This window comes from Lepidochelys kempii, chromosome 21 (genome assembly GCF_965140285.1).
Source record: "Lepidochelys kempii isolate rLepKem1 chromosome 21, rLepKem1.hap1, whole genome shotgun sequence".
Taxonomy (NCBI): domain Eukaryota; kingdom Metazoa; phylum Chordata; order Testudines; family Cheloniidae; genus Lepidochelys; species Lepidochelys kempii.
Genome location: NC_136400.1, coordinates 10,722,777 through 10,744,688, shown reverse-complemented (window position 1 = coordinate 10,744,688; position 21,912 = coordinate 10,722,777). Strand labels below are relative to the sequence as shown.

Sequence of the window (21,912 nt, the reverse complement as noted above, 5' to 3'; positions counted from 1 at the left end):
CCCACTAGATTACGCGGCCTCTCAGTGACCTTGGGTCCTCATCCGATATTTTTGCCTCCCTTTTCTCTGCATGTTCCTCTCTCAGGCATATTCAAGATCGAGGACTCTGCCCAGGTGGCTCGTTTATGGGGAATCCGGAAGAATCGGCCCGCCATGAACTATGACAAGCTGAGCCGCTCCATCCGGCAGTATTACAAGAAAGGGATCATCCGGAAACCTGACATCTCCCAGCGCCTGGTCTACCAGTTTGTACACCCCGTCTGAGAAGGGGGCAGGAGCAGGGGAATGGACTGACCTCCTGGTGGGATCCCTGTAACCACAGCATCTCCCACCCGCTTCCAAAAAGAGATCCACCTTTGATAATAAAGCTGAAGTCTAGGATTGTGCAAGAGGCTGGAAATGCATCAAACTTCCCGGATGAACTTCAGAGCTTCCAACCTCCCCCAGGCTACAAAGTGTGTGTGTTGCGGGGAAGAACCCCCTCCTAGCAATGGACTGCCTGTGAAATAGAGTGTATACATTTAATTCTGGGGCCAATGAGTTTGTGTAAAAAGCCCCTTTCTCCCTCTAAAGCTGCGGTGTGAGGGAATCAAGTGTGTGAGAGGAGGGCATAACAATTGGGTGGGGTGCAGGGGCTGAGGGGATGCTGCCTGCAAGCAACGTCAAACCAATAGAAGTTACGTCTGACTGTTGTGGATGAGGTTAAATTTCCTCCCGCAGCTTTTCAAGTCTTTGGCTGTGTGAGAAGCACCACCAGGCCAGATGCCACTTAGCAGAGATTTATGACACCCTGGAGGTCACGCAGCAAAGTAGCTGGGGGTAGAACCCAGGTGTCCTGCCCACAAGTCCCCGCTGTGGGGACATAGGAGTTGTCATACTGCATCAGGCCACTGGTCCTTGTTTCTGACCCTGGCTGGCCACCCCTGCTTTAGTGAAAGGTGCAGGTATCCCTGCAGTGATGGGTAACTTGCCCCCAGGGGAAGTTTATTCCTGATCCCCATCAGTTAGAGACGGTTGTGTGCCCTGAAGATTGATAAGACCCACCCCACACACATACCGCACAGTGATATGTGATAATCAGATTCAGTTTCCCTTCGTCAATGCTTTCCCCTTCCAGGTGCGGAACTTGAGTTGTCCTGAAATATCCCAAGGATATTGTCATGGCAATTCTACTGGTCTTGCTTTTTCCTGGTCTAAAGCCGTTCTCTGGGCAGGGAGGAGAGATAATTCCTCCCCCCCCCACCCCGTCAGCCAGTCCAGAGCCTTTCTTTAATGGGACAACTCCCTCACTAATACCCTAACTGAAATCTGTTCCTTAAAGGGGTGATCTTCTATCCTTCTCTGAGCTAGAAAAGTAGCTGGTCAGTCTAATAATTAACTGGCAATCTCCCCCCCACCCCTTGCTGTCTGCATGTGATCAACTAGGCAACGCCCCCCAGCCTTGTGTGGTGGTGTAGGGATGATCCAGTGTGGTGGGGCTCTGTGAGCTGGCAGAGAGCAGCAATGCTCTGGTGTAGATGACTGCCAGAAGAACTGAGGGTTATTAGCCGGAGATGCTGCAGCTGAAGTATTCTCCTCCCTCGTGGGCTCGTTTGGAGGTGGGTCAGCAGTGGGAAGCAGTGGAATCGTCCTGTAGCGTGTGATGCTGGGTAGCAGCTGCATAGCTGGCTGGGGTGTCCAAGAACCTCTCAACTGTCCTGTTTCTCTTCCTTACGGAAAAGCAGTTCTGAAGCATGTGCCTTGCTATATCTGGAAAATCGCTCAGCCAAGTTCATTGTGTCCAGCTGACCCCCTGAGACATGCAGTGGGCTGCTTCCCTTTTTCTGGGTGCCTTATTCCTTAGCACCATTATCATACTTCAGAACTAGATTCTGAACTTACTTAGGCCGGTATAAATCGGGAGTAACCCTCTGAACTTCAGCCGGGTTATTCTGGATTCACATTGGTGTAAATGAGATCAGAATCTGGCCCAAATGTTGTTTTGGAGTCAAGTTCTGCTACTACCTACCCCAGTTCATCTCCTGTTGCCTTTGGCAAAAGCAGCACCAGCTGTAAACCAAAGACAAGCATGGCTGATCACGGGGTGGGCTCTAACTTGGGGATTGCCTAACTGGGCCAAACCCCTGACACCCAACTTGGATCTGAAATGACTGGACTAGCCAGTTTGTGGTGTACACTTGAATGGCTGCAGTGACCATTTTCGGGCATTGTATGTGAAAGGACAAAGTCACCCATGTGCAGGATGTGAGAAAGGCTCATTTGAAAGGAAAGACAATAGGATCATACACAGCAGCCTTCTGCCAGGGCTCACGCTGACCCAAAGCTGGGACACCCTGGCACTTGGATGCATGAGAAGGCCATCTGGCTGAGCAGCAGGGTAACACCAAAAAGCTCTTCTGAGAAGCATGGAGTCAGCAGGCTGTGTAGTATGTTGCTTTGCCTGCTGGACAGGTTGCTCATTGGCCAATCTCCTAAGCAAGAGTAGATTGCAAACAGAGTGGGACCAATGTATCTTGCACCCCTTCTGTGCTGCCCCACTGGGGGCAAAATAAAGGCCACTGAGCAGGGTTCCCTTCCTCCCCACAACTTGTGGCGTTTATGCCCCAGTTGTGCTGATTAGTTTCCTAGTGACACCACCAGCCTGTTTGTGAGAAATCTGCTGCCTACCCTGGGCAAGCAAAGACTGGAGAAAGACCCAGCCTGCTCTCGGAGCACAGAGTAATCAAAGGTGGGTAGAGTGCAGCACGACAACTGGGTTAACTTTTGGTGACCAGAGGTTCAGCTTGTTTTTATAGTAAGGCTGTATTCTGCCTCCTTAATCTGGCTGGTGATTAAGGGAATTCATTGGTGTTGAAAGGGGCTGGGGCAGACATCCTGAAGACTGACAGTATAGCCTGGGTATCAACAAGGCAAATTTTCCTACCCCCATACTTCCAGCTTCAGTCCCGATCTGGCAGTCCCCCTTCTAGCGTTGACGAAGGAAGTCATTCTCCATCCAATATGGGCTCAAGGCTGCAGACTTTGGATCCAGATTTCAAAGTCCCCAAGGTGTTTGAATCTGGGCTTTTTGATTCAGCGCATTATAAAGAATGGAGCCATTTGCAAAATTCAGATCAAGGTTTGCATTCCAACCTCCACCCCCAAAATAGCCAGCACTTTGGCTCAGCCTGTGTGTGATCTCTCTGCCCCAGTCAGTCTTTAATCTTTCTGCTCAGACTGCCAACTACGTATGGACATCTGTCGGCTAAGAACTAGACAGAGACCCACCAACACTGCACAGGGCTTTCTTGACTGCCTTATTCTTGTACCTGTTTTTAAAGGGATTTTTCTTTTTTTTTTTTACATTTCCGCAGTTTACTCCTACAGGGAAACAAATCAACAGAAGATGACAAGATTATAGTACAATAGAATTTGGACAGAGGGTAGAGGATTGTTTAAACTGTACATTTCATAACAGGCCAAGTTACCTGGTAATGTTGATCTTTTATATTATAATTTTTTCATTTGTTTTCTTTTGGTTTTGGCTGCTGAGACGTTGTGGTCCAGGTTCAAATGAAGCATTTAGAAGGGAGACAAGGTTATCTGTCAAATCCTTTGTAAGAATTTAAAGAAAAATATACATACATGTTTTATTTTGTTTTTGTTTTTTTAACTTAAAAGAGCTGCCTGTGTTGGCTGCTGCCTTTGTATTTCCTTCTGATAATTTTGTATTGTTTACATGTCAGAGTAGGAGCTCAAGTGCTTAGATTCCCAGCATATGTTGTATCTCGTTGCCTTGAAGTTCTGATGCCTTGCGGGGGGTAGAGGTGGGGGGAGACAGCTTTGTGTCTTCTGAAAAACAGTGAAATATGTGCCATGTGATTATTTGTGTGTGTAATGAAGAGGGGGAAAATTGATGTGAATCAAGTGGCTAATAGACCCCTCCCCTAGCCGAGGATCGATCCAGTAACCTCCTCTCTATTACAATGAACAATGGTCTAGTCTGTTTTGGGGTTGTTGTTTTTTTCAGTTTGCAGTGGAAAGGGTGTATGCAGATATGTGCAAAGTAAGTGTTTCCTTGCCTCTGTGTATGAGAACGTGTGTGTGCGTCCCTATATATGTGCAGGGAACATGCACGGTCCAAGAGCGTGTGTGTGTATGAAGGCTGCGGGGCAGTAGTAACAAACTTTAAGTGTAGGGAGCAGCTGCTGCTGTCCACCTTGATTTTTGCTATAGCAACATGATGTCAAAGGCAAACAAAGCTGCCCTTCTGCCATCTCTGTCACCCCAGCCCTGCAACCTTTGGTGGTGTCTCAAGTTGGGAACCCATAAACACATGCCAATTTGGTCCGTAGATCCTCCTTTGCTTTCCCCCATCCCTTTCCCTTATTGCTAGGGCAGAGGCACGTTCTTGCATGAGGCTGTATGAAAATGTTCACTCACGTCTAGGTGCTGCTTTTGCACAATCAGACCTCCTGTCCCCCTGGACTACTGTGCCTTTAAGGGAGCAGGTAAGGACACTGCCTAAAGAGGTGACCCAGTGATGCTTAACACCCCCAATAACAAGGCAAAATACACGGTGCATGAATAAAATAATCCTTTTTCTTTATTACTATATTTTTAAAGTATTATCTGTTTTTTTTCCTTTATGGAATAGGCAGCCTTGCGTGCCAGATACACACTCTCTCCTTCTCCTAGTGTAGCTTTGCTCACAGTAACACTGTTAATTACAGCCTCAAGATTGCCCCCCAAACCTCCAGGGCTCTAATGGGAAACGTTAAGCAAAGGCCATGCCCCCATTTCTGTCCTCTCCCTCGAGAGATACGTCTAGAGCTAGACAGACGGTGGCGTTATCTCAACCACTGGAAACTCTGTGCCCTTATATATGAGCCCTGGAAGTTTCCCTCGGCCATAAAGGGGCAGCCTCCAATTTTAAAGCCTCATAGGTCAGGTTTGCCTTCTCTTAACCCCGCTACTTTCTGGCGGTGGTTCGGCCCTGTGGGGAAAGGCGGAGGGTGGAGTGCTTGCAACATTCTTTTGCCAGGGTAAAGGCTTTGCCCTGCGTGCTCTGCCCATGCCACAACCCTCCATCTAAATATAGAATTATTCTCCTGGGAGTGGTGTGTCTTTCCGAGCCTCCGTGATGGATTGGGTGACCGGAGGCTGCCCACTGAGAAGGCAATGGATTTAGGAGCTAACACCATTCAGTGGAGCAGTCAAGGGGAGGAAGTAGAGGACTTGCTCCATGTGGCGGATTAAATATTCTTAAACTGTGCTTGAGAGCCTGACCTAAAAGTGACTCAGCTCAGTCCTATTAGGTTACAACCTACTCCGGGAAGCTATTGGATAATGTAGGGACCACTCCTGCGGAGGGGCCTCCAAACTCCGGCCAAGCCCGGTCTGAATTCAGAGTGCTCAGGATCTTGCAGGACTGCACTCTTACGTTGTGATTTACCCTAGTGTTTGGGTTGCATCTTGCTTGCTCCTTAGGGAGTCTCGGCATCAGGGGAAAATCTCCTTCAAAGGACCTTTACTGAGAGAAGAAGTGTCCATCTCTGGTTATTGCTGGCTGGCTTGGGAGACAGGTCACGTGTCTTTCTAAAGAGAATGGGCCAAATTCCTCTTGGATGTGGCTCTGCTGACTTCACTGGAGCAACAAAAGAGATTTTTCCTTTGCACCTTACACTCAGTTCCATGTTTCCCATCCCCGGCGCCCTAAAGCAGAGGGAAGTTCCAATGCCTTCCATGCGGGACATGGCCAACTCCCATCTCTTTACCTACGGTGAAAACATTCACCCACTTGACGTAAGGGCTGTTTCTTCTGTCCCAGCTGGACCAAGGCCCTGGAGTCACTGCGTTAGAGCTGTTCTAAGCTTGGCAAAAACTAAATAAAGCCTGAGTGTCCCTCTTCTGCCATTCCAAACTCAAAGTTCCTCTGACCTGGAGCTGCAGTGTGGAAAAGGCCCTGCCAAACATTCCTGGAACCGAACATCAGGAGGTGAGATGGGCCAAGGGGGTGGCTATGAGGATTGGGTTTCCCCTGCCCTTTCAGGCTTGGGTTTGAATTGGAACTTGGGCCTCGGGTTGGACAATGCTAAAATCCAATGCTGCATGATCGCAGCCTCGGCGGGAGGCAAACACACCCCCACAACTCGATCTGGAGAGACTCAAAATCTTGCAAGGATCTTGGCTTCGTCCTGACAGCAAAACTTTAGACCCCCTCCCCTGCATCTGGCTTTGGATCTGACTTGGAAGCAAAGCCCCTGAGGCAGCATCAGGGATTTGGTCCACTCCCTCCTCCCCATTAACAAAGGCTTCATGGTGGAGGTCCTGGCCCATCTCCTATGAGGAGCGATAACAGAGTTGGTCTTCGTTGCAAATGGCCTTTTCCACCTGTTTCCTGAGCTCTGGCCTGCTCCTGCAACAGGCTCAGCTTCTCAGCACCTTGTAGGGATGTGTTTTGAGAACACTCAGGTCCTGGTGGTCAGAGGGACTGAGCCCCCACAACTCCAGGTTAAGTCAGCAAGCGCTCAAGGCTTCTGAAAACCAGGCCCCCTGGTTCTTGAGCTTCTCTGGAGGAACACAACAAGGCCTGCCCAGCTGCTGTTATGCCTCCTTCAGGTGCAGCGATAACTCGGCATGCAACGGGTGGAGGTGGAAGGCCTGGGCGAGAGGAAGGCAACGAACTTCCTGTGCAGGATGTGGGGGGGAAGGCACAGCACCAAGTGCCCTCCTTCCCCCACCATGCTGGCGATTGAGAAATATCCCTGCTCTTACTCCCTACACTCACTGCCTGCTACAAACCAAACCCAAAAGTAATGCTCATCTGGTAAAGGTGACAGTTACATCTACACCGGGCGGTATTGGAGCACAAGAATCAAAGGAGGTTTTAAATCCATATAACAATTACATAGCTCAGTTACTCTTTTTGTTGTTTTTGTCGTATCCACAGTAATACAATCACAATATATATGTATATATATTTCGATAGATCTTTTTTAAATTGCACAACGTACAAAAAACAGGTGCAGTGCTGAGACGACAGCATTTCCTTGACTTTTGTTGTTGTTAACTAATGGAAGAAACAGAGCTGAAGGTTGGAGAGCTCTTGTCTATGTTATCCGGTATGCAGCACATTTATTCGGGCAGGAAGAACTCTTGGTCACCGGAGTCAATAATTCATGAACTAAACAGATTGAGGAGGAGGGCGTGGAGGGGAGGTGGCTGATGAATTTGAAGATGATGGGGGATAAATAAGCAATGATCTGCGGCTTCCTGTGGAAAAATCAGGAGGAGCTTTTCTCCTTGAACTGCTCAAGGGGTGAGGGTGAGGAATGGGAAATAACCTGTTACCCATATGCCCCCGTGGGCCATATGGAATTTGAATCTGCTTTGTAAAGTGTTCTCTGTAGTTTTTCTGCACCTCCAAGACACCAGCTGCCCCGGTGGAGGCTGTCTGAGGAGCACTGTAGCCAGATGCTGAGAGGAGGTAGAGCCTGCTGGAAATGGGGCGGGCAGGGTGAGCCAAGGGTCAGCTGTGACTCATGAAGGGCTGCTCTTGCCAGGTAGGGGCAATGGAGGCATCCAGCTGGTGCAGTGGTTCAAGTCCAGCTGCCCACGTTGTAGGACAAGTGGCTGGAAGGCCAGGGTGAGCCCAGCTGAGATGTCGGCTGGAAGAAGCCACTGAAGCTCAATGGAGGAAAACCATCTGCCAAGGGCTCACAATGGGTTATTTTATGCTGAGCTTTCCCACTCTCTGCAGGAAAAAAATAATCCTGCACAAACAAGCAAAGGAAGCTACGTTGCAAGGGGCAGGGCCAGGATGAAAAAGAGCCAGGTGGAGGCTGAATACCAATGGAGTGTTTAGCTCCATTCACTTACACTCAGGGCAGGAAGAGGCTTCTCAAGACCTGCCCCAGGGGAGTTGTTATATAAGTCTCTAGCACAAAAGTCTACCAGTCAATATCTTTTTGTCCTGAGTGGGCGGGAGGCCGGGGAGATGATGTCTTGCTAAATTCTGGCTAGGAATCTCCTGAATGGCTCGTCTTTGCATTCGGCATTGATGAAACCAGCCTGAGGCTCACCCAGGGATTAGGAAAGGAAATATGTGGTTGGATGAGAAGTGACTCAACTTCATTGCCAGCAGGAGGAAACAGTTTTGACAACTAGGCTTGCTTTTGCCAGCTTGTCTCCTGGGAAGATTTTGGGTTGGGTTATGTTGTGAGCCTACGGAGCAACACCCTCCCATTGTGATCAGGAAAGCTGCTCCTTCCAGCGCGGGCTTTCTGGAAGGCCCCACTTACAAAGCATCCCAGGGCTATGAAATAATCTGTACAGATGGAGCTCAGACCTGCGTTGTTTGCACGTAGGGTTATAGGCTCAGGAGCGTGTCTAGTGCCACAGAGAGTGATGACAACATGAGTAGCTGTGTGGTGGTTTAGTCTTCTGGTGACCTCTCCCACAGACTACGGCCGGCAGTGTTATCTCAGTCTTCGGGCCAAAGCCACTGGTGAATGGCCATCCCTTTGTTCCAGGGGAAACTTGACCCTTTGAACAGCTCCTGCCTGCTTGTCTCTAGCAAAACCTTCCAAGGAAGATGTTCTATTTGCTGTGGGATGCCAGCCGGTATTCACATCCCCGATCTGATTGAAGCAGAAGCAAAAGCAAGTGTCCCTTTCTCCCATGGTCTTCACTTTGCTATCCTGGCTTGTGGGGGGTTAAAAAACTGAGATACCACAGCTCCATGTAGCGTTTGACTAAGGGATTGTTCTTTCATAGCCCTGGGATGCCACCTTTGTGCCCTTGTGGGGACCTTCCACCTGCCACTGATGGAAGAAGCCACAGGCATTCCCCAGGCGTGGTTAGCGCTTGGAAGGCTGGGCGTGGCAAGGTCAGCTCCTTCTGCAAGAGCTACAGCAATGTAATGGCCCCTTTCCTCCATGGATCAGAGTAAACACCAATCCCTCCCCATCCTCTCTTATTCTCAGCGAGGAGACCCTGGTTGTTTCACTCCAGGCAGATTTTGCTTTGATGTTCTCTTCCATTTGGCATTTACTCTTTGGTTCCCAAACCATTGCCTTTAGGCCAGATGCTGATCTAAATCCAGAGTAAAACCTCTGGGACTCTGGCAGAGTCACTCCAGATTTACACCAGTGAAACTGAAATTGGAATTGGGCCCTACACGCTTTACTTCCTTCTCTCGGGGCCGAGTGCCTGGTTCTGCCATGTTTCCAGTTGATGCAGAACATCCCGTTGCTATTATCGTGGCTCAGGAAAGTCTCAGGGTCCAATCCACCCCCGCTTAAGCTCACTGAGGTCAATGGAGTTGCACAGGGGTGAATTGCGTGCTGGAGCACCCACACCTAGACTGCTGGCAAACAGAAGTGCAGGCTTGGCTTGGAAGTCAGGGGACAGGTCATGTGTGATCAGCATGGCCTATGGGGTGAAAATGCCTTTCATGAGGAAGGTGCAGAGCAGCTGCTGGGGAATCCTATTCACAGTCCCTCCAGGGAGCTCACAACAGGACTCAGGGCCATGAATGGGACTGGAGGACACCTATTCTCACTAGGGAAGGGACACAGCAGCTTGCTTTATAGCTGTCTTTCCTCTGTGTTGCAGCTTCAGCACCTATCCCCACCCTTACACTGGTTGGGCTCCAGGCTTGGAATCCATTCCATACGCACCAATCCAGTTCCACGGTCTCTTCTCTTGGAAGCTGCATCCAGAGCCCATACCAGGTACGCAAAGCTATCCAGATGAGTTCTTCTTAGCTTTGTTGCTACCACCTGAAGGAGGGGCCCTCTTCTGTCTGACAGTAGTGCAGGCTTCATTTACTAAATGCTTCTCATCTGTGACTCTTCCACATGCGTCCTATGCAGGGTGGTGGCCTGGAGCATCTCCCACGCTACGCACCCAGTCAGAATGCCAGGCGACTCCTCTCCATGCCCCCTGCACCATCCATCAGGTGGCTGGGGGAGAGAGCCTGCACATATAAAAGGAATCTCCTGCATCCATCCACATCGGGTTGGAATAAATATAAATCTCCACCACATTCCAGTGCAAAGAACGGGACAGTGAAGTGTGGTCCCACCTTAGTTCAGTGTCAGAAAAATAGTCCCTCTGATGGTCCCTGGTGAGATTGCTTTCCTAGGAAGGAGGTCTTGATCCAGGCCTAAGATTCATCCCAGCCTGGCACCCTGTATCACCCCAGCTCCTGTCACTGTTACGAAGAGGTTTCCAACAGCGGTGAAGCAGCGGTGCAAATCTCCAAAGAATCTAATGGAAGAGGTGATGCATTTCAAGGCCTGGTTCGCTCCCTCCCAGAGTGCAGGCCTCCATTAGCTTTCACAGGCCTACACTGCTCTCCACATCACAGCAGTGTACCAAGCATCCCCTGAAGAGGGAGCAGGAGTCTGCATTGTGGTTCAGGGTCCACGGGTGCCTTTGCTCCAGCATGCCCAGGTTTTGCCAGATGCAGAGGCATTCCTGTCTCAGACCGGAGAACTTGTACAGCCTTGCTGGGAACCTGGACTGAGGAAGTGATGCAATGTCACTGAAGAGCATTGGAAGGAAGCCTTTGCTGAGTCCAGGATGACAATAGGATACCAGCAACCACACCATAGTGATGTCTGATTGGAGGAGGAAGAGAGGAAGACCATACTCTTTTTAAAAAAAAAAAAAAAAAAAAAAAAAAAAGGCAGGGGGGGAGGTCCCCAAAGCTTTCACTGGGATGAGGAATCTTCCTTTAATTTACAGGCAACCATTCCTCCTTGCAAGACATCAATAAGCCCTAATCCTTGCCCAACTCCAAGACTCAGGGTGGTCAGCTGGATGGGAGATGTACAGTCCATGGACGTGGTTTGGGATGAATGGGAGAGGGCACGGGATAGGTAGGGAGATTCCCTCCCCCCTACCTTCCCCAAGGACGGAGAAACTGGAGAGACAATGAATAGGGAGGGTGAGTATAAAAATCTGCACATAAATAAAAGGGGATAAATTCCATTCTCCCATTTTAATTTGGTTATGTTCCAATAGGGCAAATTTGATCGGTCCCAGCAGTTGACGCGCCATGAGTTTCAGAACAGTTCCAGCCAATGGGAAGGCGGCTTATGATTACAATTGCCTTAAAAACCAACCAATCAGAAGCCCTGGAAATGTTCTCATTGGTTGGGCTTTAAAATCTTGAGGTATTGGCTTTTTGCTTTGAAAAAAAAAAAGACGGACGTCGACCTTTCACTTCACATTATCTTAAAAGAAGAAGAGGAAGAAAAGCCAGTAGGCAAAATACTCTTCAGAGACGGCTCTTAAAAAAATAAAAGCTTGGTTGGAAAATATGCTTGAATCTCTAACGGTGCAGAGTGAGTGACCAGACGGCAAGATGGCTGGTTGGCTGATGTAGAGAAATGACGACGACGGAGGGTTTGTTTATTTTCGGACAGCAAAGACGAGAACACCACGAGGTTAGATTGACTCCACATAGTTGGCTGGGTAAAGGCCGAGTTGCCCATTGTCTAGACGCCCTTTGCACCATCCTTGTTCATCTTCTTCACCTAATTTGGTTAATTCGTCGCCTGAGGCAAAAAGCAGAAATAAAGAATTCACTGCCAGTCCGCCGTCTGTGGCCCTCTTACCCTCAATGCACACACCATGGATGGTTAGAGGGGCCTGAACCTTGAATTTCCAGTCTGGCACTCTACCACTTGAGCTGAAGGAGTAACTCCACTGGCTGATAGCAGTGGAAGATACTTATCCAGCTACCGCAAGGGGACATGTAACAGAGATTGAAAAAGTGGATTCTATGGATCTGTGTGTTGTATCCCAACTTCCGTTCTGTACTACCCCAGTTAACTTATACCGTTCCCAAAGTGACTCCCACTGGATGGATGTGTTCCAGGCTCAGGCCATGAGGGAGGGGTTTCTGCAAAGTTGGAGCCAAACCAGCCATGCCTTGTTTGTGTTATATAAGTGCGTGAGGAGCCAAAAACTTCCCCCCTGTCCTCTATGTTCACGGTAAACACTGGGGGGCTTGGGTAATTCAGACGTGGCACCACTGCGTTAAGTCAAACTTTCACAAAACAACAAAAACCCTCTTATGTAGCCCCAGACCCCTGGCTGGGCGGAAGTCTCTTTAAAAGGGCCAGCTTCCCACCATCACCCCCTGCCCTAACCTCTGCTGTGCCAGGATGCTAGCACCAGCTACCGGGCGTGCCCTGCACCATACCCGCTTTGAAGCTCAGCTCATCCTGCTCCTGCCCGTCGTAGTCATATAGAGCCCGCACACGCATCCCTTTCCCCGCCGGCTCCTCCTCAAAGGGGTTGGTGCTGCCGTTGGCCTCGCTGGCACTGAGGGAGTTGCCGCCCTCGTCGTCCGACCACTCAGTAGTGTAGGGCTGGCTGCGCTCGTAGCTGCTCACACTGGGAACGCAAAGCAGGTAGAAAGTGCTGTGAAGAGAGGGAGGGAGGGAGGCCCGGACGCAGGGGGCAGGAGTGTGTGGGTCCCAGCAGAAGAGGGAGTGTAAGCTGCCAGGGCCTTCCCCAGACACAGAGAGAGCTGGGGCCTCGACAGCTGGATTTCACCTGATAAGGGGCGGAGTCACACCAGCACTCAGATCGCTGCCCCAGAGCCAGAAGTTACAGGACTGGCAGCAAAGACCCTCGGCTGTATCGCGGTGTATCCCCCAGGAACCGCCCGCAGTGGAAATAAATTGTATGAGAGGGCTTCTAAACAAAGAACAGATGTATGTTCCCTGCTTCCCCCCCCCACACCTCCACTGTGTCTCTGCAGCCCTCCCCATCCCTCCCTGTGGACTGGAAATCGGAGGGCCCCCCCCTCGCAGCTTGGGCGTTGTCACCTGCCACGGTCCCCGGCCAGTGCTGCTGACTCGCTCACTGCAGTGGCGTTGGTCAGGGTCACCCCTTCGTTCTTCTTAATCTTCTCTCGCCTTGTTATCGTGTGCGTGATGTCCAGGTTCCACTCCTGGAGACACAAAGCAACATGTGCCCCTGTGCACCTGCCAGGCTCTCTTCACCCACCTACCCGCCACGGTCCCTTCCCCATGCCCAGTGCAAACCCCTCCCTGTCCCCCTCCCCATTTACGGCAGCCGGAACGGGGCAGGTGGGAGCCTCACCTCAAACTGGGGCCAGTTCATAGGCATCCCCGGGCCGCTGGTGCCGCGGAACCACCTGAGGTCCTCCTGCGCGTCCGCCATGCGGATGGTTTGCTCCAGCTCGCGGTAGACGGTGGTGTAGCTGAGGGAGGTCACAAGCAAAGCAGAAGTGAGGAGCCCCGGGTGCCCCCTGCGCTCACAGACGACAGAAGCTCCTTCGAGCTGAGCCGGGGAAGGACTGTGGACGCTTACTGGCAGAGAAGGCAGCGGTCGGGGGCGGTTATGGGAGGACAGATTGGAACTACGGGGCAAGTGGGACTCCCAAGCGAACTCAGAACTGGCATTCCTCCTGCTGGCCACAGGAGGGAGCCAGGCCACTGCACAAATCCGCCTGGCCTGGCCATTGATCCGGGGATATCTCTAGATGCGGCTGGAGTCACTGCTTCCAGCCCTGTGCCGTCCATCTGCCCTTAGTGGGACTGGGTCTGACTGGCCTTTGGGAGCCTCATCCAGCATCCTCTGGGGCCTGGTTCATGGCAGCCCGGCCAGTCAAGTCACTGGAAACCCCTCTATTTCCCATATGCTGCTGCCCTCGCTCTCCCCACCACCCCCGTGGATGTGGTTACCTGCTGCTCTCAGCCAGGTTCAGGTGCCGCTTGATGTCCAGCAGCACCTCCTTCAGGAAAATGAGCCTCTTCTCCTCGAACTGCTGGCACTGCTCAAACACCTGCTCCATGCTCTCCATGTACTGCGGGGTGCACTTGTTCAGCTCCTCCAGCACCTTCTCGTACTTCTCTTGGGTCTGCGGGCACAACCCGGGGCCAAGGCTAAAGCCCAGGCCCCCCAAAGCTCCTTGCCTGGGCCCTGGCAGAGCCTCTCCCCACCCCGGGTCCAGCTTGTGATGAACCCATCTCCGTTTCTGTGAGGGCAGGGAACCTAGACCGTCAGCTGGGACAAATCAGCTGAAGCCCTGACGTTCAACGGAGCTATGATTTATACCACCGGGGGACCTGACTCCCCTGGAGAGACACTCCTTTACGCCAGGTGGGGGTCTGACTCCATTGGAGTGATGCTGCTTTGTGCCAGCAGGGGAGCGGGCTGCACCCTCAGCCGCACCTGCTGCACCCAGACGCCAGTTGTTTGGGGTTGGCTCAGGGGCTGAGATCCTTTGTGGAAGGGGAGATGTATCGCCAGAGCCCCCTTTCAAGGACAAAAAAGGCCAGTAGCCTCTGATAGCCTGGTAAGGCCTTTTCCTGGAGGAGACAGAGAGTGGGGTTCCAGGCGGGTTCTCCCATCTCTCCTGGTTCTAAGGGCCAGTACAATGTGTCCTGGCTGCCCTGGAGACTAGAACTATGTAGCCACAGAGCCCTGGCAGCGAGGCAAGTTTCCCGCAGGCTGCTCTGCCAGCATGAGTCACCATGGACCCGTAGGGAGCTGGGCGTGTGTCTGGCCCCCCTCCCCCTTCCCTCAAGGGCAGCAGCTCACACCTTTTGCACATCTTGCTTGCACTTTTCCACCTTGTCCTGGAGCTTCTTCTGCTGGTCTGCAGTGATGGACTGCTCCGCCTTGCTGTTGGCTTCCCGGGTCATGGCCAGCTTCTCCTCTTTGCACGCCAGGTGATAAGCTTTCTTGGCCGTCTCCACCTGTTGACAGGAGGTGGGGTGGGGGAGGGAAGGAACCCAGGGCAGATGTTTGCAGATGTTCTACCCGTAACCCTTATCCCTTCCCCTAAACATTTCTGTGCTCTAATTGGGCTTCCACCCTGCCTTTGTGCTGTCTCTCCCCAACCCTGCGAATGGAGACTTGGGCATGGTTTTGTCTCATTCCACCTTCTCCCAAGTGCAATGGTGTGTTCGGAACTGAGGTCCGCTGGGGTCGGTGGCTGAAGAACGGGCAGGTACAAATTATTCTCGTGTGTACTGCAGTAGCACCTAGGAGCCCCAGTCCTGGGCCGGGACCCCCCTGTGCACAGACACCGAACAAAAAGAGGGTCCCCTGTTCCTGCTTCCTACGTTCAGCCCTGGGGAACTTGGCCAGCTTCTCAGGAACAGTGCAAGAGGCGTTGAATGGGGAACTCCACGGGAAAACAGGCACCTGTCTACTGCCCCTTGAGGAATGACTGGTTCTCCCAATGGCACAACAGGTACCAGTCCTGGTGCCCCACCAGAGATGGGGATCCCCTGGACACTATGCGCCCCGCACTCCTGCAACCCCCTGTGACTGGTGCCTCTGTGGTTACACCAGGCATCTGCCTCCTAACTGCTCCCAAGGTACAACCAATACCTCTGGCCGTACAGCTGCACCTTCTCCCCCGCCCCGCCACATGCTCTGGTGGCTGTGTGAGTGGCTTGGGCACCTGGCCCCATCCCAGCGGCCCTGTGGGTACAGTAGGTGGGCTCTTTCCTCCCTGACCTCGTCAGGCTCTCAGTGGTTCACCTCTCCGTCAGCAGGCCCGCTCCACCCTGTCCCGCCTCCTACCTCCTTCATTTTCTTGGCCCAGGGTTTCTGTGCTTTCCGGAAGCCGTCGTCTGCTTCCTTGGCCTCCTTGAAGCCTCCCATGATCTGCTTGTGGTAGGCGTCCTTCTGCCAGTTCTTCACCTTCTCAAAGTCCTCGTTCAGCAGGCTGTTCTTCACATCCTGATGCAGCTCGCTCACCTTGTCCGCCTCCGTCATCATGGCTCCCCACGCCCTCTCCAAGCTGCCGTACTGGGGGCCTGTGGGACGGGGCTGAGGTAAGTAATCGATGTCATGGCAATGCCCAGCCCTTCTCTAGTGGCTCCTGTCCATGAGTCCCGCAAAGTGCCCATTTCATGGCTGGGGAAACTGAGGCACAGAGCAGGTGGAGGGGTGGTGATTTGTTCAAGGAAGTGCAGCAAGTCAGGGGTTGAGTCAGGAATGGAATCCAGGAGTCCTGTTTCCTTGTCCCTAGTTCTAACCCATAGGCCATGCTGCTGCCCCTTGTGAGGTCTGAAATACCCCTGACTGGCATATTTCTGACTGGGAGACTGATGGGGTTAAAACCAAACAAGTTGATTCTTTGAATCTGGACAGCCTGCTGAACTGGATGCTAATTCGGGGCCAGGCAGCAAGCCCACAGCTGTTACCTGGTGGGACTTCACAGCAACAGGGGCCAGGGAGAGAATTGAGATCCTCCAGCTCCAAAAAAACCAGGCCCCTGCTGCATGAGCTAGAGGAGAATCTCCATTAGCAGTGCGGGACCTATGCCACACAATCAAGCAGTTCTGATTCCATCCAGAAAAGGGCAGTGGGGCATGCATCACCAGCCAACTTGCTCTAGTTATTAGAGGACATCAAAATATAGATCTAAAGAATTTGCAGGGGGAAATGTATGAGCTCCATTCCCAAGGACCCATTCTGGGGTTTCTCCCTGGTGGGATGAATGCTGCAGTGCCCCCACACCATGAAGGGCTGGGGACAGAGGCAGAGCCGTGATACCTTTCTCGATCAGCTGCTTCCACCTCTTGGACCAGTCGGTCAGCTGCTGGGCGTAGGCCTTCTCGATCTTGGCCCGCTCGTGGATGCAGTTCATCAGGTCATTGCAGAGCCGGTGCCCGTCGTCAATCCGCTTCACCGTCCGCTTGTAGTTCCCTACCTGCCGGAGAGATGGACAGCTGGCTGGGAACAGCAGCCGGCTGTGGCCAAGCCCTGCCCACTCTGGAGACAGGAGGGAACGATGAGCGCCGGCCCCAGGCCAAACTGAACCGGGGGGTGGGTGGAGAGGGCTGGGGGTGAAATCAGCCATTTCTGGAGTGAGTGGTGCTAGACTGGCTCAGGAGAGGAGTGGGCAGGTGAGAGGTTGGAGACTGAAGCTGGTCTATTTTAATTCACGTTGCTTCCCAGTAGCCCTCTCCCCCCCCCCCCCCGTTGTCTCGCGCTGTGGCTGGATGACAGGACTGAAACGCTGCTCTCCAGAGAGGAGAGGCCCGTGCCCTGCCAGGCTGCGTTTCAGAGGGTCACATTCAAAAGAAAGAAAGAGAACACCGGATTCTCTCCATAACTCACTCCCCCGTGCAAGGTCGCTGAGCTTCCGAGGCACCCTACGGCGGCGGTCGAGCTCCGAGCTGGATGCTGAACCGGGAACACACGCAGGGCTTCTGCTGCTCAGGCCCTGAGAGTGCAGTGACTGCAGCTGCAATTCCAATGCAGCCGGCATTCAATGCTCCGCGACAGCTCGCGCCGCCTGGGGCAGGAGACCGGGTTCCAGAGAGCCGTCAAGCCGCCGGGGGTTGTCCCTGGCTCTGACGATCAGGTGGAGCTCAGCCTCTTGCAGGGGTGGTCAGGCGGGGCGGATGAGGGTCTCTGCTGGGCCCAGCCAGCAGGGGGAGCTTCCCGTTGGTATGGTTTTGCCACCTCGGTTTGAAAACGTGGCTGCTTGAGGAGGTCGATGGCGCCCTCTATCGGTGAGTTTGCTCAGAAAAGAGTGCAGAGCAAACCCTAGCGAGCAGAGATGCCACCCTCCAGGGCTGTGGGAGCACCTGACTATTCCATCAGCAGAGCCCACCCAGGCACCAGGGGAGGCAACAGGTACAATCTGTTGCTCCTCCCTGCTTGCTCAATGTCTCTCAGGGGGCCTCAGTGGGGGAACTCACCTCCCAGAAGCTGTCAGTTATTTCCTCCGCAGCTGCTGCAGACTCATCGTAGGAGCCAGACATGGTTCCCGTTCCTCAGGGTTTAATGCACACGCTCGGCCGCTCTCCGGGAAGCACCAGACCTCATGCACTGGTTGGAGGAAGGACAGGGTTCAGAGGGGGAGAATGCATCATTCAGAGCCCAGCCCTGCCAGCTGCTGCCAGGCATTGCCAAAGCCCATTATAGGGAGCCCCTGCTGAAAATTTCCCAGTTAAAAAAAACAACAGAAAATTGATCTCCACCTTTTAAAAAATAAATAAATAAACCAACGCTGTAAAATATTTGGTCTTGGGTAAAAATGTTCAGGTTTTTTTCCTGAAAATTTCTAGTGAAACTCAACTTTTCCACACACCCACAAAAATTGGATTAAAAATCCATTTTTCCATAAAAAACAAGTTTAGAGGGAAAAGCCCAACTCCTCTTTTCCAAACTACACCCCATATCACCCATTTTGCCCACAAGTGAAATTATTATCATGCAATAATTAGATTACAGTAACCCACAGAAACCCCACTGAGGGTCGTGTTCCTGTTGCAATAATACTCAGCTCCTATATGGCACTTTTTGTCAGTAGATCTCAAAGAGCTTTACAGAGGAGGTCATGAGCATTACCCCATTTTACAGATGGGCAAACTGAGGCACAGAGTGGGAAAGTGACTTGCCAAAGGTCACACAGACAGCCAGGAATAGAATCCAAGTCCTAGTCCAATGCTATATCCAGTAGGCCACACTGCCTAGATGTACTAGATGCTTTACACAAAGCAAAGTTATGGTCCCTCCCCCAAAGAGTTTACAATCTGAGAAGCCAAGTGACATATGAAGGATGGGGGAGAAGGACCAAATCAAACAAAGACCAATTTTTAAGAATACATTTGTCATTTTTAGAAATAAATGAAGAAAGACACTGCCAGCTAATCCTGCCTGCCCTGCCAGCCATCATTAATTGGCTGATTTCTCACAGGTATCAAGACTTAGAGGGATTTGAAAGAGAATCATAGAATCATAGAATATCAGGGTTGGAAGGGACCCCTGAAGGTCATCTAGTCCAACCCCCTGCTCAAAGCAGGACCAATTCCCAGTTAAATCATCCCAGCCAGGGCTTTGTCAAGCCTGACCTTAAAAACCTCTAAGGAAGGAGATTCTACCACCTCCCTAGGTAACGAATTCCAGTGTTTCACCACCCTCTTAGTGAAAAAGTTTTTCCTAATATCCAATCTAAACCTCCCCCACTGCAACTTGAGACCATTACTCCTCGTTCTGTCATCTGCTACCATTGAGAACAGTCTAGAGCCATCCTCTTTGGAACCCCCTTTCAGTTAGTTGAAAGCAGCTATCAAATCCCCCCTCATTCTTCTCTTTTGCAGGCTAAACAATCCCAGCTCCCTCAGCCTCTCCTCATAACTCATGTGTTCCAGTCCCCTAATCATTTTTGTTGCCCTTCGCTGGACTCTCTCCAATTTATCCACATCCTTCTTGAAGTGTGGGGCCCAAAACTGGACACAGTACTCCAGATGAGGCCTCACCAATGTCGAATAGAGGGGAACGATCACGTCCCTCGATCTGCTCGCTATGCCCCTACTAATACATCCCAAAATGCCATTGGCCTTCTTGGCAACAAGGGCACACTGCTGACTCATATCCAGCTTCTCGTCCACTGTCACCCCTAGGTCCTAGAAGAGAATAATGCCCCTACAGATCAGTCAGGGAGGCTGTTCTGTACATAAAAAGTGGCCATTTCTGGGGGGGAGGGGGGAGGAATGTAACAGCCACTTAACAGACTAGAGCAACCCTGCAGAAAAGTTTGGGTTTGCAGGGGTGGGGGAGGGTGCAGGGGAGAGGGGAATGAAAAGCACTGCATCCAGTTGAAAAGGAAAAGGGAGTTTTGCCAGGTAGGCTATAAGTCCCCAATTCGGCCAGGGCCAACAATGAGCTTTGGAATGCTGAATTCATGATCCTAAAAATACTCATTTTTACTACACCATCTTTTCCTAGGACAGCCCTGAACCCAGCAGCCATGTACTGAAGAATTGAAAAGCACTCACTTGGATTTTGTACCCCAAAACCACTCCGCATTTATTAAAGGAAAGACAAGGCATGCATGGACTGACAGAGATCAAAACAGCGGCTTGACCGGCTCAGCAGCCAGCTCTCTCCTCTGAACAGGTCAGAAAAACCATTTCTTTCCACATCTCTAGCTTCAGAGTCAGCCATACTCAAATTTAATTAGACTAGCAGGTGAAGGCTAGAACGCTGGTTGCAACAATGTGACCTATTTTGCAAGTTCCCAAGTCTTTGAAAGCCATGGGAATGCAGTAGCTTCCAGAGAATCTAGCATAGTCCTCGTGTGTGTATATTGTGAAGTAAATAACCCTTTACATGCTGGACAAAAATAAACCATAAGTAAGTCGGACTGGTACAAGTTCCATATTACACTGGTGCAGCCCATGTACAATGGGGTGTGCCCTAGGCTAGCTTCATCATACAGCCATAGAGACAGGCCCTTTTAGACCACACTCCTGTATTAAAAGGCTCCTCTCCTGGCATGGGAGAGGAATCTATATGTCCATGAATTTCTTGGCTTCTCTGATACTGGTCCAGAAGCAAGACCCTGCCCTGCCCTTGGGACCAGTTCAGGGCCAGCTCAGCCCCCTTGCAGCCCTGCGTGTAAGTCTATCACATGCAGAGAGCAAGAGCTGGGCAGCTTGGCGTCTTGCTGCTACTGTCACAGTCTCGGGTCACGTGAGCGGTCGAGCAATGTTATTCAAGTCAATCACTTCTAAAATGGGAGGTGTCTGTACTCGAAACCACTGCAGAGGGATGGGCTGGGATAAGGCACCTCGGGAGACTGGCCTCCCCTGGTCCCAGCTGCACCACCCTTCCCTTCTGCATTCAGATCCTGGCTGCATTAAAACAGAGGGAGAATAACATGGGAAGTGGCTGGAGGCTTCTTCGTGTCTCAGCAGGGGCGGGATAATTCCGACCGCCTAACAGCTCCCTCTGTCCTCCAGTACACTCAGATACCAGCAGCACTAGGTTATGTGCGTCCCCTCCATCCATTATAACCACTCCATGCCACCCTCTGCACCGTATTTAAATCTCTACCCCCAAGAGCAGCCCTGCTCCATTCCACAGGTTTACTGTCTGGAAAGACGTCCCCGTCGCAGATCCCGAATGAACTTATGAATAGCTCACACAAGGTTCCGGGCAACGAGGAGGAAATAACCCATGGACCGCTTAGCAGAAGAATCATCCCCTTACCCAGATTTCTTCATGCCCTGCTGCATGTCCCTGCTGGACTGAGTGGCACATGAGGGGGGGATGGAGGGGGATAGGAAGCTGGGTTGCGGTGGTTGTTGGGGAAGGTGAGGGACAGGGGAAGCCAAGCAACAGGAAATTCTCCTCCTGATATTTCAACCTAATCCCCTCTGATCTTCTGAAAAACGGCATCCCCAGAGAGTCATGTGAGCCAGCCAAGCCACTTAACCCTTTGCCGCTTTGCTAAAGGAGGGAAGAGTTGGCATCAGAACAAGGCAGAGAGGCAGCTCTGGCCAGGGAAGGCCAAGCTGGTGCCCAGCAGAATGCTCATCTGCACCAGGTGCTTCCAAGTGGAAGATGGAACTGGAGAGGCCGCGAACTTGCCTATGGTCAGCTCTCTTGTACCTGTTCTCTACGGTGCCTCCTGCTGGGAGAAACGGGGAGTGGAGTGGCAGCGAGCTCCCTCTAAAATAGTGTTGATACAGTTTATACAGCACAGAGGAGGACAACTAGCCTTTACAGGTCTGAGCTAGAGAGGATGGAGAAGGTGAGGCACGCAGCGCCTTCAGGGCTCTCCCTGGCCAGAGATGCAGCCTTAGAGAAGATTCCAGGATCTTTTGTTTCTCAGGCAAACTGTTTTTTAGGAAACTTTTTCTTCGAATCCCCTGAAAACCTCATCAACTATAATGAAAAAAGAAAAGGAGGACTTGTGGCACCTTAGAGACTAACCAATTTATTTGAGCATGAGCTTTCGTGAGCTACAGCTCACTTCATCCGATGAACTGAGCTGTAGCTCACGAAAGCTCATGCTCAAATAAATTGGTTAGTCTCTAAAGTGCCACAAGTACTCCTTTTCTTTTTGCGAATACAGACTAACATGGCTGTTACTCTGAAAACTATAATGAAAGCATCGAAGCTGGG

General features: G+C 51.5%; 2 protein-coding genes across 7 annotated transcripts in view; one reads left to right on the top strand and one right to left on the bottom strand.

Annotated features, from left to right (window-relative positions):
- SPDEF (SAM pointed domain containing ETS transcription factor) overlaps positions 1-4,571 on the top strand; it is a 58,391-nt gene extending 53,820 nt beyond the window's left edge. For both annotated transcript variants that reach the window (XM_073319468.2, XM_073319469.2), the window contains exon 6: positions 86-4,571. In XM_073319468.2, the coding sequence (XP_073175569.1) occupies positions 86-264 (179 nt within the window). In that variant the 3' untranslated portion in view covers positions 265-4,571. The remainder of the gene's footprint in view (positions 1-85) is intronic.
- Positions 3,405-21,912, bottom strand: part of PACSIN1 (protein kinase C and casein kinase substrate in neurons 1) — a 60,527-nt gene continuing 42,019 nt past the window's right edge. For 4 of the 5 annotated variants that reach the window (XM_073319466.2, XM_073319463.2, XM_073319465.2 and 1 more), the window contains 9 exons: positions 17,697-17,826; positions 16,543-16,699; positions 15,565-15,800; positions 14,574-14,729; positions 13,713-13,888; positions 13,108-13,228; positions 12,831-12,955; positions 12,200-12,393; positions 4,564-11,549 (listed from right to left, as the gene is read on the bottom strand). In XM_073319466.2, the coding sequence (XP_073175567.2) occupies positions 11,440-11,549; positions 12,200-12,393; positions 12,831-12,955; positions 13,108-13,228; positions 13,713-13,888; positions 14,574-14,729; positions 15,565-15,800; positions 16,543-16,699; positions 17,697-17,759 (1,338 nt within the window). In that variant the 5' untranslated portion in view covers positions 17,760-17,826 and the 3' untranslated portion in view covers positions 4,564-11,439. Of the gene's footprint in view, positions 3,832-4,563; positions 11,550-12,199; positions 12,394-12,830; positions 12,956-13,107; positions 13,229-13,712; positions 13,889-14,573; positions 14,730-15,564; positions 15,801-16,542; positions 16,700-17,696; positions 17,827-21,912 lie in introns of those variants that run through there. The other variant, XM_073319467.2, reaches the window with a different exon arrangement.